The following is a 12759-nucleotide window of genomic DNA, read 5'->3' as shown; positions in this document are numbered from 1 at the left end:
TTAATCAGCTAGACCCCCATTAGCGCTAGCGAGGTCGGCGTTGGTTCCTGCTCGGGCTAATCTCGCCGCGGTACCGTCCGACGGCGCTAGCGTGTGGGGCTTTCCGCACGAGGCGAAAACCAAAGTGGCGTGTCCGACGCGGGCAAGCCGGAGGAGAAGCAAGCCCGCAAGCAACCGCAACCGGAGAGGTGGTGCACCTAGCTCGCTCGCTAGCCCGCGCACCACACGCGCGCGCGTAGCAGCAGCAGCAGACGTGCCTGGATCGATGGATCGATCGACCGGCCGAGAGGCGCGCGAGAGGGACAGGTCGGGGCAGCGCGAATCGCCCGCCCAAGTGGGGGAAGGTGGCTGGCTGGCTTGCTACGATGATGATACGACTCCAGCGCCTCTATCTCTCTCTCTATCGAGAAAAAGAATTGGATTTGAACGCACACAATGGAATACAAACAGGAGGGAGGCGTCGAGGGATCTTATTATAGCTACCCATTGGAAACGAGGGCTAGAAAAGGTCATGCAGCTGTCATCCCACCCCGGAGCCCTCTCGTCCAGCGCACGGCCGCCCCCTCCCCCTCTCCTAGTTGTAGACATACAGATATCGTTTCCTCCCCCGTCTCGTCTCTTCCCAGGCAGAGAGAGGAGGGCGAGGCGTGTTATGGAAGCGCATCTTTCCACCCCGAGCGAGAGGAGAGATCAATTAGCGGGGACAGGCGGCGGGAGGTGTCTGTGCAAGGGCGCGAGCCGGAGCCGGATCGGACCAAGCCGTCCCGGCCAAAAGCACTGCTGACCGCGTACCAATCGGGTAAAGTCTCCTTAAGAGTCCAGGGTAGCTCAGCTATCGATAGTTCGTTTCATCCCGGTTTTACTTGGCGACTCCCCTCGAGACCCAAACAGCAAGGCCGGGAGGAGGAGGAGGACTTCGCGTGCGCGGTGCCGCGTGGTTGCGTCCTAGAGCTAGAAGAAGAGATGGCGGCGACGGCGGCGGCATCGTCGTCGTCCCCCGCTGGCGGCGCCTCGTCACCGGCGCAGGCGCCGGGCGGAGGCGGCGGAGGAGGAGGCGGCGGCGGCGGGGTGCCGTACCACCGGTCGCGGTTCGGCGATACGACGCTGACCAAGGTGTTTGTCGGCGGGCTGGCGTGGGAGACGCCGTCCGCGGGGCTGCACGACCACTTCCGGGAGTACGGCGAGATACTCGAGGCGGTCGTCATCACCGATCGCGAAACCGGCCGATCCAAGGGCTACGGATTCGTACGTCCTCCTCCCTCCCCCCTCTCTCCCTCCCTCTCGCCGATACATACGCCATCGCCGGCGATCCGTGCGTCGTTCTCATCGGGCGCGTTCCCATCTTCTCTTCTCTCCGCAGGTGACGTTCCGGGACCCGGAGGCGGCGCAGCAGGCGGTGCAGAACCCGAACCCGATGATCGCCGGCCGGCGCGCCAACTGCAACATTGCGTCCATGGGCCCGCCGCGACCGTCGCCGCAGAGAGGTGAGCAACAGTATAACAAAAAAAACACCGAATCAATGCCCTCCTTTTTCCCCCCTCTCCCATCGTTTGCTCGCGCATGTGCATGGCAGTAAATAACCGGGACATGATCAGCGGGGATCGGCCGTACGCAATTAGCAGGATAAGCTTGATTAGGGCTCGCGTCTCTCCTTCTCCTTCTCCTCCTCCTACTTGCGTGTTAGCCAGCGGGTTAGGATAAGAGGATCGTTAATGGCCGGACGGGCGGGCGGGGCCCGGCTCCAGCTGCTCAAAGCTTTAAAAGACTGGGGCGCCAGCCGAGACGGAGCAGGACGACGACTTGGAGCACTTTGGCCTGCATTGGGAGGGGCGGCATGCTCCGGCTGTCAGACATGCACACTCATGCCTCATGGCTGTGCTCTGCTGGGCTGGGTTGGGTCGGGTCGTGCCTCGCCAGCCTGGCCTCTGCATTCAGTTACTGCTATACAGTACTGATTTTGACCACTACGTATCAGTTACCACTCCGGCCTCCACAAGTATATATAGCTCTTCTTCTTCAGTTGAAGATTTGACTATGATTGATTTTCAGTTTTCAGTCTTGTGCCTGAAGATATAACTAGAGTTCTCGAGTCAAACATATGCCAATTTCATGGTTAAAGCATGGAAACATTGATATAGAAACCCGTTACAGATTTGATCTTTTTTGGGGAGCATCAACGGTGGTTATGACGGACGGGTCTGAGCTAGCATTTTGCTGTTGCTGCATATTGGGAAAGAATTGGCTTCGATTTGAAGCGGCTTCCAGCGGGAATGCGGTGTAAAGCGGGGCGGTGCATGTTAGCTATCGCTGGAGGGAGAATCAGGAACCCGGCCGCTTTGCCTTTCCGGTCAAGACGGCATCGGAAAAGAGTTCCATTGCATATACAACTCTCGTACTTGGCCTTTGACAGGGTTTTAGTCTGGTGGGTGTCATGTCAACGAGCCCAGGGGAATATATATAGATAGATGCTGCATGTTGCTTGGATTGCTTCACCTCGCTGCGTTTGCTTGAATTGGTCTCTCGTGATATTTCATCTGGTGTTACTTTATTGATTCGGGATTTTGCGTGGTGCTTTTCCAAATGATTGGGTGAACGGCGGTGTTCATTGGAGCTTTCTCTTTCTTTTCTTTCATGATAGAATAATTGGGTTTGCATATTATTTGTATTTTTTTAGTATTTTCAAAAATGTATGGTTGGAGTGCAGTACAGCACACGAGTACCAGACTGGCGTAGGTTGTAGTGCAAGCTAGCTAAGAAAAGTCTTGCATTATTTGGCACTGCTCTAATCCGCGCAATGCGCATATAAAGAAACCCCCACAGTTCCTCTGGTATATTATTCTTCCTTTGAGAAGATTCTTGTATTTGAGAATAAGAATATTGGTAAAAATGCAGACAGAGGAACACATCTGGCGTCCTTTCTTCCTTTCATGAAGACTGAAAGGTTTCTGCTAGGCAATCAACTAACCTTTGGAAAGATATATACAAGAGCGTAGGAAATCATCCGTCCGTCCGTCCATCCATCCATGCATGTGTGTCCCGGTGCAACATGGAGTTGTGTGGTAGGGCACATGGTATTTCCCCTCGCGGTGCATAGTCCATCCAACTGTTTTGCAACACCTGGCCGCGTGGCCCCCCCCTTGCCGTCCCGTCCTGCCTGCAATACATGCGTGATCTGCTACCTCTTCACAGCACATTTATTTGTTGGTTTGTTTGGGTGCGAGTTGCTTCCTCTGCAGCCCAACAAAATAGTGTGACATGTCTAAATTATTTTGCTCGTGTCTCTGCAGGGAGGGCCCCGCGCGGGCCGGATCAGCAGCACTCGGGCCCGCAGCCATACATGGGCGGCAGGATGCAGCAGCAGATGCCCACCCCGCCTCACGCCATGTTCTACAACCCTTCGCCGTACGGGTGAGTGCCATATCCCCATGTACCACTGCCTACTGTCTACTGTATGTATCATTGTCAGTCCCGCTTTAAAATCGCGTTGCACCATCGTACACTACACATGGTGGGATCTGGGTGCGCTGCAAGTTCTGAACCCTCACTTGGGCAGGTGCAATGCCTGTTGGTAATGTCCCAGTTTCGTAGTAATAAGGTAGCACTAGTTGAAAAAAATTCAGACAAAGCATGGTTTGGTAGTGACCTGTGACCGGCCCCATGTCAAGGTGGTTGCATTTCTCGTGATCCAGCAAAAATGCTGATCCTGAGGTAAATTAGTTTGTGTTTGACACGGTGGTGTGATACAATAGACAACTACTCCTAGACAGCTAGACTAGGACTGATCCGTTAGCTGAAGTGAGGAACCAACATAGACGTTGTGGGCTGCATCTTTGTGGTTCAGGGAGATGCCCATCCTGAGGTGAACAGTTTGATCCGATGGCGTAAGTAGACACACCTATACTCCTGGACTACGACCGGTGGTAGTTGCTCTTTAGTGTAGCTGATGGGGCAGTTACCGAACCGACTGACTAGACGCTGCCGCTGCTCGGAGCGAGCGAGGTCAGGTCAGCACTCAGGTCGGGTTGCTTTCGCGCCGCAGAGCTTTCGGTTTCCGCTGCCGCTTCCTTGACTGGACCGATGGGTTTCCTTCCGGATACCAAGGAAGCACGGCCGGGCCCGCGCGTGCCCGTTTCCCCCGCGCGTTGGGCCCTCGTGGGAGGCCCGTTCATAAATTCGGCCTCGGCGGCGACGGCCATTCAACCCCGGTGGGCCCCGCCGTCGTCACCGTCTGCTGACTTCTCTAGTCTAGACCACCATGGGCATGGGGTGTGGCCTTGCCTGCGAACGCTCGCTGCGCACCGTTGGCTTTGCTTTGCTTTGCTGGGAGAGTTTAATGCGTGCCTGCGTCCAGCTCTCTGGTGCCACTTGGCTATATTTTTGGTGCAGCGCTGCTGCTGGGTTGCGGTTGACGTACCCCATATGTGAAATTTATTGGAATGGGCAGCGCCTAGTACAGGCCGTTGGCGCAGGATTCCTTGACCGGTCCGTCCAGGAACATGTACTACCACTTGAGTTGTTTCTGCAGGAAAAAAAATTGCAAACTGCACCAGGTTTCTGCATTTCTACTCATATATGCATAGCCATCTCGTTTCTCTTTAGTGCAATTTTGTCGAGGCAACCAGCTGTGTTTAGACTCTTGCAAGCAAGCGCTTCCGTTATGAAAACAGGAGTACTAAATGCCAGTACAGTTCTGCAAAAAATGGAAGCAGAGGAAGGAGTGTTCATTTGATATGGTCCTGGTTTTACAGCCATGGTTGTCGGTACATATGTCTCTGAGAGACAATAGTGGGCTCGTGCTCGGCTTGACCCCTATCCATCTTCTTAACAAGGCACTGATGAAGTTATGTAAACTTTTGCAGGTACTGGTACCCACCTGATTATCAATACCAGCAGGTAAGCACTATATTCATCTCTTTCAAGTTTGTCATTTCTCTTGTTTTACTTCCACCACATGCGACTGCAACTTTGTACATCAGCTCTAATGAACACCAGCAGTACCCAACATAAAAGGAGCAAGTAGCACATTCTAGTGTCCGTGGTCTATAATTAGGATTTTGAAAAACTAGCAATGTTCAGCATTGGATCTTGGATCGGTTCATGGATTCTGTTTTGGATTAGTTAACCACAAGTTACACAGAATGTCTACCAAAATCAGACACTAGCACAATACAGACCCACTAGCTTTCCATTCGAGGAACTGACTGAAGCAATGTCTGAAAATTTATATGCAGGCCTTTTACAATCAAATGCAGCAATACTACTCTCAGCAGTATGGCCAAACATCCCCTTCAACATCACCATACCCATACATGGGGTACATGACAAGTGGCCAGAATCCAAGGGCCGGCTTCTCGCCATTGCAGCACCAAGCTGCTCGGCCACCGTTCTTTCAGCAGCAGAGCGAGGGTTCGTTCCAGGCAGCGCCTTCACTCCCTCCTAATTTCAGACTCCAGTTGCCCCCTCGTGCAATCTCAAGGCAGTCTGACGATGTATCCGGTATGTCACTCCCAGTTTTCAGAACGCCAAAATAAATAAACATTTTGCTGTTTTCATAATCATGTTATTCATATGTCAAATCAGCAACTATGTTCTAATCTTCTTTGATCGAACTTTGAAATAAACTCATGACTTGCTGCTGCTATGTTGCCATATTCTTTGATCAAACTTTGCACCAAACTCATGCCTTTCTGCTGACATATGCTGCAGGTTCACAACCAACTCAGACAGTATCTGAGGCTGAGGCTACAAACACAGATAACCAAGAAGCGTCAGCGCCTGTTGAAAGATCAAATTCAGAGGAAAACACCTCGAACTGACTCGCTGAAGTGAAAACTCCACCAAAATGATTTGATGCCGATCTGGACTGGACTATTAGTGGTTCGCAAAGGAGTACCAGAATACTCGTTTCTTGACTGGAAAAAAAATAGCATCCAAATATTTGTTCTTTCATTGTTCCTGATTCTTTTCCTATTTCTGCACTGCATTTCTTTGGTGAACCCATTGTACTGCGAAACTGAACCTCACGCCAGAAAATGGAATTCGCCAGAATAAGTCCCGGACGCATATGCTGCTAGTAGTCGTCTTCTCTATGTCCACGTCTATGAATTTTTTGGGTTTGTTCGTACGACACTCGATTGTTACAGGATAGATAAATGTTCTTCGTAGGACTGGTGAAACTACTTACATCACCGAGAAAACGACATCGTAGATGCATAGTTTGTCTTGCATACTGTCGATATGGACGCACAACGGTTTTAAACAGTGGGAAATGGTTACATCATACTGTTGTTTCCAACCCCATATACCCATCACAGTGATCAGGGGGCTGATTCAACAAGACAACAACGTTTTCAGCTTTGAGGACCATCGGTCCCTCCAAGCAAGAATGCGACGAGGCGGTCGATGCCAAGGGTCGAAGTCCCGCCGTCCTCTGCCGCCGCCGCGGCCTTCTCCTTCCACATCGTCGCCTTCGCTCTCATGTCCTTGCCTCTCTCGCCGTCCGTGGCCTCCAGCACGAGCCTTGCCACCTCCTCCCGCTTGACATCGCTATCGATCTCCAGCCCGATGCCCCACTCGGCGCAGGCGTACCGGCAGTTGGTCGTCTGCTCCGCGAAGAAGGGCCAGCAGACCATCGGCACGCCCGCGCAGATGCTCTCCAGCGTCGAGTTCCACCCGGAGTGCGTCAGGAACAGCCCGGTCGCCGGATGCCCCAGCACCTCTTCCTGCGGGCACCAGCTCAGGAAGATCCCTCGGCCCTTCGTCTCGGCGAGAAAATCCTCCGGCAGCACGGCCTTGTCGCCGGCCACGAGGTCCGGCCTGATGACCCACAGGAACGGCCGCCCGCAGCGCGCCAGGCCCCACGCGAACTCCGCCAGGTGGGCCGGCGACATGACGGTGATGCTGCCAAAGTTGACGTACACGACCGAGCCTGGCTGCTTCTGGGCATCCAGCCACCGGAGGCAGCTCGTGTCCTCCTTCCAGAGGTTGCCGCCGATCGCGCCCAGCTCCGGCCGCGCCCGCGCCGCGGTCACCGCGAACGCCGGGAGCGGGCCGACCGTGTACACGCGCGGGAAGATGCCGCGGAGCGCGTCCACCACGTCCTGCTCCACCGCGTCGAACGTGTTGAGGATGACGCCCTGCGCGCGGTGCGCGTTCTGCGCCTCGCCGCCGTCGAAGTTGAGCATGACGTCGTCCCGCTCGGTCGTGCGGACGAAGCTGGGGAAGTCTCGCAGCCTTATGCCCGGCATCCCGGCCACCCAGTCGAGCGCCGTGTCGAGGTATCCGTTGGTCAGGTAGCTCTCATCTACGACACATGCAGCACAGTTATAGTACTAATTTGCAGTCAATCACGTAATGCCAGTTCCATGCATGGAGCGCGTAGGGGGTGGTAGTATACCTTTGAGTGGCACGAAGCCTCTCTCGACGAGCTCGAAGAAGTGGAGGTACCCCATGAACCCACACGCGCTGGTGGTCCAGAACACCAACGCCGGGACGCCCCTCTCGCCGGCCACCTCCAGCGCGAAGCTCATCACCCCGTCCGTTACCACGCAGCTCACCGGCGGCCTCCCGTCGCCGTCGATCCTCGCCAGGAGCTCCCTGAAGAGCGCGGCGCCGTGCGTGGCGAAGGACGTGCAGAGCGCGGGGACGTCCTGCGTGACGTCCTCGTTCTCCATCGGCGGCAGGCCGTCCGGGATGGTCTCGAACCGGAAGTCGTCGAGGCCGGCCAGCGAGTCCTCGCCGCGCGACCGGAGCAGGCGCCGGTGGTTGTACTCCGAGTTGACGAAGGTGACGTAGAAGCCCCTCGAGTGCAGCACCTTGGCGAGGTTCAGCAGCGGCGTCACGTGGCCCTGCGCCGGGTACGGGATAAGCACCGCGTGCGGGCGGCTCATGGCTGTTTTCTTTTCTTCGGCTGGTGACGCCGGCGGCTGCAATGTTTATGTGTCGTGCACCAAACGGCCGGGACAAAGAGGGTGATATATAGAGCCGTTCTTGATTGTATACGTCAACATATAAGTAATAACTTGGACCAAATGTAAAATATATTCCGTGAGGAGCATCCGTATGCTGGCATTTTTAAATGCGAACCTGATACGCCCTTCAAACACATTTTATCATTGATTGAATTTTTTTGTTGATAGCTTACTAAGCTGACCACTTGGTCAAACACATTTTGAAAAGCATAATCCCCTCGGAAGATAAAGATATGGTTGTGGTTAATTCAGCATAATGCAATTGCCACCAAGAACTGGTATATCAAGAAAAGGGAAATGTTTTTTAAAAAAATTATACGTTAAATAATTTGGTGTGTGAGGTCCGCTCCAAATTTTATGTCATTTAGACATCTGAGTAGCTATCGACAAAAAAAAACAAATTTGAGGTCTGTAATTTTTTTTACTGTTCATCTACTATTCTAACCCAATTTGTTTTTTTGCATAGAGCTATTCATATGTCGAAATGACTTTTAATTTGGAGCGCACCGCATGCACCAAATTATCTACCATGCAAAAAAATAGATTTTTGTAAAATAGATTTTTGATCGGATGCAGATGAGTCTGGACTCAGAAATAGATATCCGTGATGTAGCGCCCTATTATGTGATTCTCCTCAATCCGTGCTGATTTCTCTATAGTTCCTTCCGTGACGTCGCCCTCGCGGAGATAGAGCCGCCGGCCGCAACGAAGCGGTCGTTGCTGCTTACAGCAATTGCATCGTTTTTTTCTCGGTAGCATGTGGATTGGAGGATCGATCGCCCTCGTTGGAGTGGTCACTCCTCGTACTGGTTCAGCGTTGCCGTAGTTTATACGCGCACGTATCTTTTTTTTTTTGAGGGGTGTACGCGCACGTATCTTGTGAAGACTACTGCCTCGTGCCCTCGTGGCGCATCTTTATCGGGATCTATTCCAAACCGATCGAGGTGTAACAATTATCTGCTGAAGCTTTTCCGACGTGTTTACGGCACGTAAAACATCAGCAGATTGACAGGACATTGTTGAAGAAAGACAAGCGTACAACAACCGTTTGCAAGAAATGAATCAGCCAACAAGTCAAAACAAATAAATATTTTTGAGTCTAAATAAATAAATGAATCGGCCCAGTATAAAGATGGCCGAACATAAATGTTCTCGGCCTATTCTGAACAAAGGTGGTTCTCGGTCACCTGTAAATCGCCCCATTAAGCTGTTTACAATTTCTCAATCACCTGTCAAAATTGAAAAGTACTTAAGAGCATAATTGGTTTCGTGCCAAAAATTGGCATGGCAACATTTGGCAAATGCGAAATATTGGTTAGTGCTTGGTTGGCTACCATGTTTATTTGCCAACCTCACAAAAAGTTACAATTCCCTACTTGACGTGCCTTACCTCAAGTTGTCGTTGGTTCGCACAGCAGCGACCGACAAGGGCCGGCCCGTTTTAGACAGTGAACAAGTCATTGCAATAGGTTTTGGGAAACTTTGGAAGTTTTCAACCCAGGTTTTTACCGGTTTTGGGAAACCTGAACCAGTTTTATTACTCTTTTTCTTCGTTATTTTTTTATTTTTAATGTTTGATATTATTTTTCCAAAAATGTTTATGATTTTGAAAAACTCACGTTTTTTTATAAAATTCATAAAATTTAAAAAGAATTACCGTCTAGAAACTTTTGTGTTTTAAAAAATTGTTCAGAATTTCAAAACATATTCTGTTTTTTAGAAAATTTCTCACAAATTCAAAAAATGTTGGGATTTTTTTAAGAAAATCATCCTTTCAAATTTTGCATCCTATAATTTCAAAATGTGGTCCCCTTTTCTATTTTGTGGGGAATTTCAAAAATCTTCTGAACAAAATTTGAAAAAGGTAAACATTTTTTCAAATCCTGACATTTTCTAAAGATGGGATTTTTTTTTGAAATTCTGATTTTTTCGAAAAAAGCACGCACGTTTTTTGGCAATATGTGCATCCTCTCGTTGTTGTGCCACCCAATGGGCCGACCTAGTTTTGTCTACCGTGTGCATCACACTCTTATTCAGCATGCAGTGCATCAAATAGGAGGTCCCAAGTGCTTAGTCGATTTGGGAGCAGATATGTAAGTAGCATCAAGGCCGATACAGCGGTGACACTGCCGTGGCATCCCGACGAGGACAAGCCAGGACCTTGCCGAAGAAAGGGACGAAATGGTTGGTTGGCAAAGACGAGGACAAGGGTTGACTAGTCCGGAAGGCGAAGATGGCGTGGTACGCCATGACATCACCGTGGGAGAAGACGCAAGAATGAGTTTGGGGGGGGGAGAGAAGTCACGTGTGCACATAAGGAAGAAGAAATAGCAATCCAAAGGCTCACGTCAAATCTACCGGAAGGTGAAACATTTCTAGACAATTGACTTGTACTCCCTCCGTCCGAAAATACTTGTCCTTGAAATGAGTCTAGATACAACTATTTTGAGGACAAGTATTTCCGAACGGAGGGAATAGGTGCTATCATTTAAGGAAAAATATTATACGCAACCCACTGATTTCAAGAAGAAATCACTCCCCTCACTCGTGTGACATCGTGTGGTTTTCCACACCGCTTTCCCCGGCTCCCTATAACTATTTTTTTCTTATATTTTAACCTTCTTGGACATCTTTTTCACCCATTCTCCTCTCTCCCACTCGTCTCGTGTCTCTCTCCCTCTCTCCCCCCTCTCTCACTCGTCTCGTCTCTCTCTCTCCACTCTATCCGCCAAAGGTTGCAACAATCATTATTCCTCTCTGCATTCTCAAAGCTTGCATTGTGTGTTGGTCGAGTGTTACAAGCTGGCCACCACACATCACTCGTTGTTTTGGGCCGATCGCACGGTGCTACAAAGGTGCTTCAATGATCGCCGCTCGATGCCACAAGCACCAAGCAATCATCATTGTGAGTCGACGAGACCGGCATGGTACTGCGAGGTTGTCGAGCCGTGCTACAAGAGCGTCATTGGACAAGGGTTGTCACCTTCGGCACTGCATGCGACAAACACACCAAATGTTGTTGAAACATGTCAACCAGCATGTTGCAAAGGGGTGTCGGAGGTGCTCCAAGGGGGTCTCTATCGGCACCGCAGGACGCTGCCAGTGATGCAACCGACCGATGCTGCGACGGGAGTCACCGCCTAACCTAAAAGCAGCGCTGCCGATGCGGTGTGTTTCCCCGTGTGCCTCGGCATCTTCATCATGCACCTTATTGCGTGTCTCCTTGCATCCCCCCTTAGAGGAAGTTGTGTTGACTCAATCCAATGGTTACAAGGAGGTTGGTCGGACGAACGACGACCTGGCTAATGGTCGGCATGGATCAGCTGATTGACCCCTTAGCATCTGTGCTAACTCTTGAGCACTGCGTTGGTTTTCCCTTGAAGAGGAAAGGGTGGTGCAGCAAAGTAGCGTAAGTATTTCCCTCAGTTTTTGAGAACCAAGGTATCAATCCAGTAGGAGGCTACGCGCCAGTCCCTCGCACCTACACAAACAAATAAATCCTCGCAACCAACGCGATAAGGGGTTGTCAATCCCTACACGGTCACTTACGAGAGTGAGATCTGATAGATATGATAAGATAATATTTTTGGTATTTTTATGATAAAGATGCAAAGTAAAATAAAAGGCAATGAAAATAACTAAGTGTTGGAAGATTAATATGATAAAGATAGACCCGGGGGCCATAGGTTTCACTAGTGGCTTCTCTCAAGAGCTTAAGTATTTTACGGTGGGTGAACGAATTACTGTTGAGCAATTGACAAACTTAAGCATAGTTATGAGAATATCTAGGTATGATCATGTATATAGGCATCACGTCCAAGACAAGTAGACCGACTCCTGCCTGCATCCACTACTATTACTCCACACATCGACCGCTATCCAGCATGCATCTAGAGTATTAAGTTCATAAGAACAGAGTAACGCCTTAAGCAAGATGACATGATGTAGAGGGATAAATTCATGCAATATGATAAAAAACCCATCTTGTTATCCTCGATGGCAACAATACAATGTGCCTTGCTGCCCCTACTGTCACTGGGAAAGGACACCGCAAGATTGAACCCAAAGCTAAGCACTTCTTCCATTGCAAGAAAGATCAATCTAGTAGGCCAAACCAAACTGATAATTCGAAGAGACTTGCAAAGATAACCAATCATACATAAAAGAATTCAGAGAAGATTCAAATATTGTTCATAGATAAACTTGATCATAAACCCACAATTCATCGGTCTCAAAAACACACCGCAAAAGAAGATTACATCGAATAGATCTCCACAAGAGAGGGGGAGAACTTTGTATTGAGATCCAAAGAGAGAGAACAAGCCATCTAGCTAATAAATATGGACCCGAAGGTCTGAGGTAAACTACTCACACTTCATCGGAGAGGCTATGGTGTTGATGTAGAAGCCCTCCGTGATCGATGCCCCCTCCGGCGGAGCTCCGAAACAGGCCCCAAGATGGGATCTCGTGGATACAAAAAGTTACAGCGGTGGAATTAGGGTTTTGGCTCCGTATCTGATCGTTTGAGGGTACGTAGGTATATATAGGAGGAAGGAGTACGTCGGTGGAGCAACAGGGGGCCCACGAGGGTGGAGGGCGCGCCTGGGGGGGGGGGGTAGGCGCGCCCCCTACCTCGTGGCTTCCCTGTTGGTTGCTTGACGCAGGGTCCAAGTCTCCTGGATCTTGTTGGTTCCAAAAATCACGTTCCCGAAGGTTTCATTCCATTTGGACTCCATTTGATATTCCTTTTCTTCGAAACCCTAAAATTGGCAAAAAAACAACAATTCTG

At 50.4% G+C, this 12759-nt stretch overlaps 2 protein-coding genes across 2 annotated transcripts; one reads left to right on the top strand and one right to left on the bottom strand.

The window, feature by feature from the left end:
* Positions 1 to 474: 474 nt before the first annotated feature.
* On the top strand, positions 475 to 6063 carry LOC123128463 (probable RNA-binding protein ARP1). The gene is made up of 6 exons (XM_044548466.1): positions 475 to 1245; positions 1361 to 1484; positions 3288 to 3408; positions 4860 to 4893; positions 5232 to 5496; positions 5707 to 6063. The coding sequence occupies exons 1-6, from the start codon at positions 964 to 966 to the stop codon at positions 5814 to 5816; spliced, it is 936 nt and encodes a 311-aa protein (XP_044404401.1). The 5' UTR covers positions 475 to 963; the 3' UTR covers positions 5817 to 6063.
* A 142-nt stretch (positions 6064 to 6205) lies between these two features.
* LOC123128464 (7-deoxyloganetin glucosyltransferase) lies at positions 6206 to 7937 on the bottom strand. The gene is made up of 2 exons (XM_044548467.1): positions 7397 to 7937; positions 6206 to 7303 (listed from the first exon to the last, which is right to left on the bottom strand). Exons 1-2 carry the CDS (start codon positions 7887 to 7889, stop codon positions 6351 to 6353), a joined length of 1446 nt encoding a protein of 481 aa, XP_044404402.1. The 5' UTR covers positions 7890 to 7937; the 3' UTR covers positions 6206 to 6350.
* Positions 7938 to 12759: the final 4822 nt, after the last annotated feature.

The sequence above is a fragment of the Triticum aestivum genome, chromosome 6A (genome assembly GCF_018294505.1).
Source record: "Triticum aestivum cultivar Chinese Spring chromosome 6A, IWGSC CS RefSeq v2.1, whole genome shotgun sequence".
Taxonomy (NCBI): domain Eukaryota; kingdom Viridiplantae; phylum Streptophyta; class Magnoliopsida; order Poales; family Poaceae; genus Triticum; species Triticum aestivum.
This window is presented reverse-complemented; position numbering and strand designations above follow the sequence as displayed.

Coding starts and splice junctions, on each gene's coding strand:
- LOC123128463 (XM_044548466.1), top strand. CDS start 964: ATGGCGGCGACGGCGGCGGCATCGTCGTCGTCCCCCGCTGGCGGCGCC. Junction 1,246..1,360: donor GATCCAAGGGCTACGGATTC/GTACGTCCTCCT, acceptor TTCTCTCCGCAG/GTGACGTTCCGGGACCCGGA. Junction 3,409..4,859: donor TACAACCCTTCGCCGTACGG/GTGAGTGCCATA, acceptor AAACTTTTGCAG/GTACTGGTACCCACCTGATT.
- LOC123128464 (XM_044548467.1), bottom strand. CDS start 7,889: ATGAGCCGCCCGCACGCGGTGCTTATCCCGTACCCGGCGCAGGGCCAC. Junction 7,304..7,396: donor AGGCTTCGTGCCACTCAAAG/GTATACTACCAC, acceptor CATGTGTCGTAG/ATGAGAGCTACCTGACCAAC.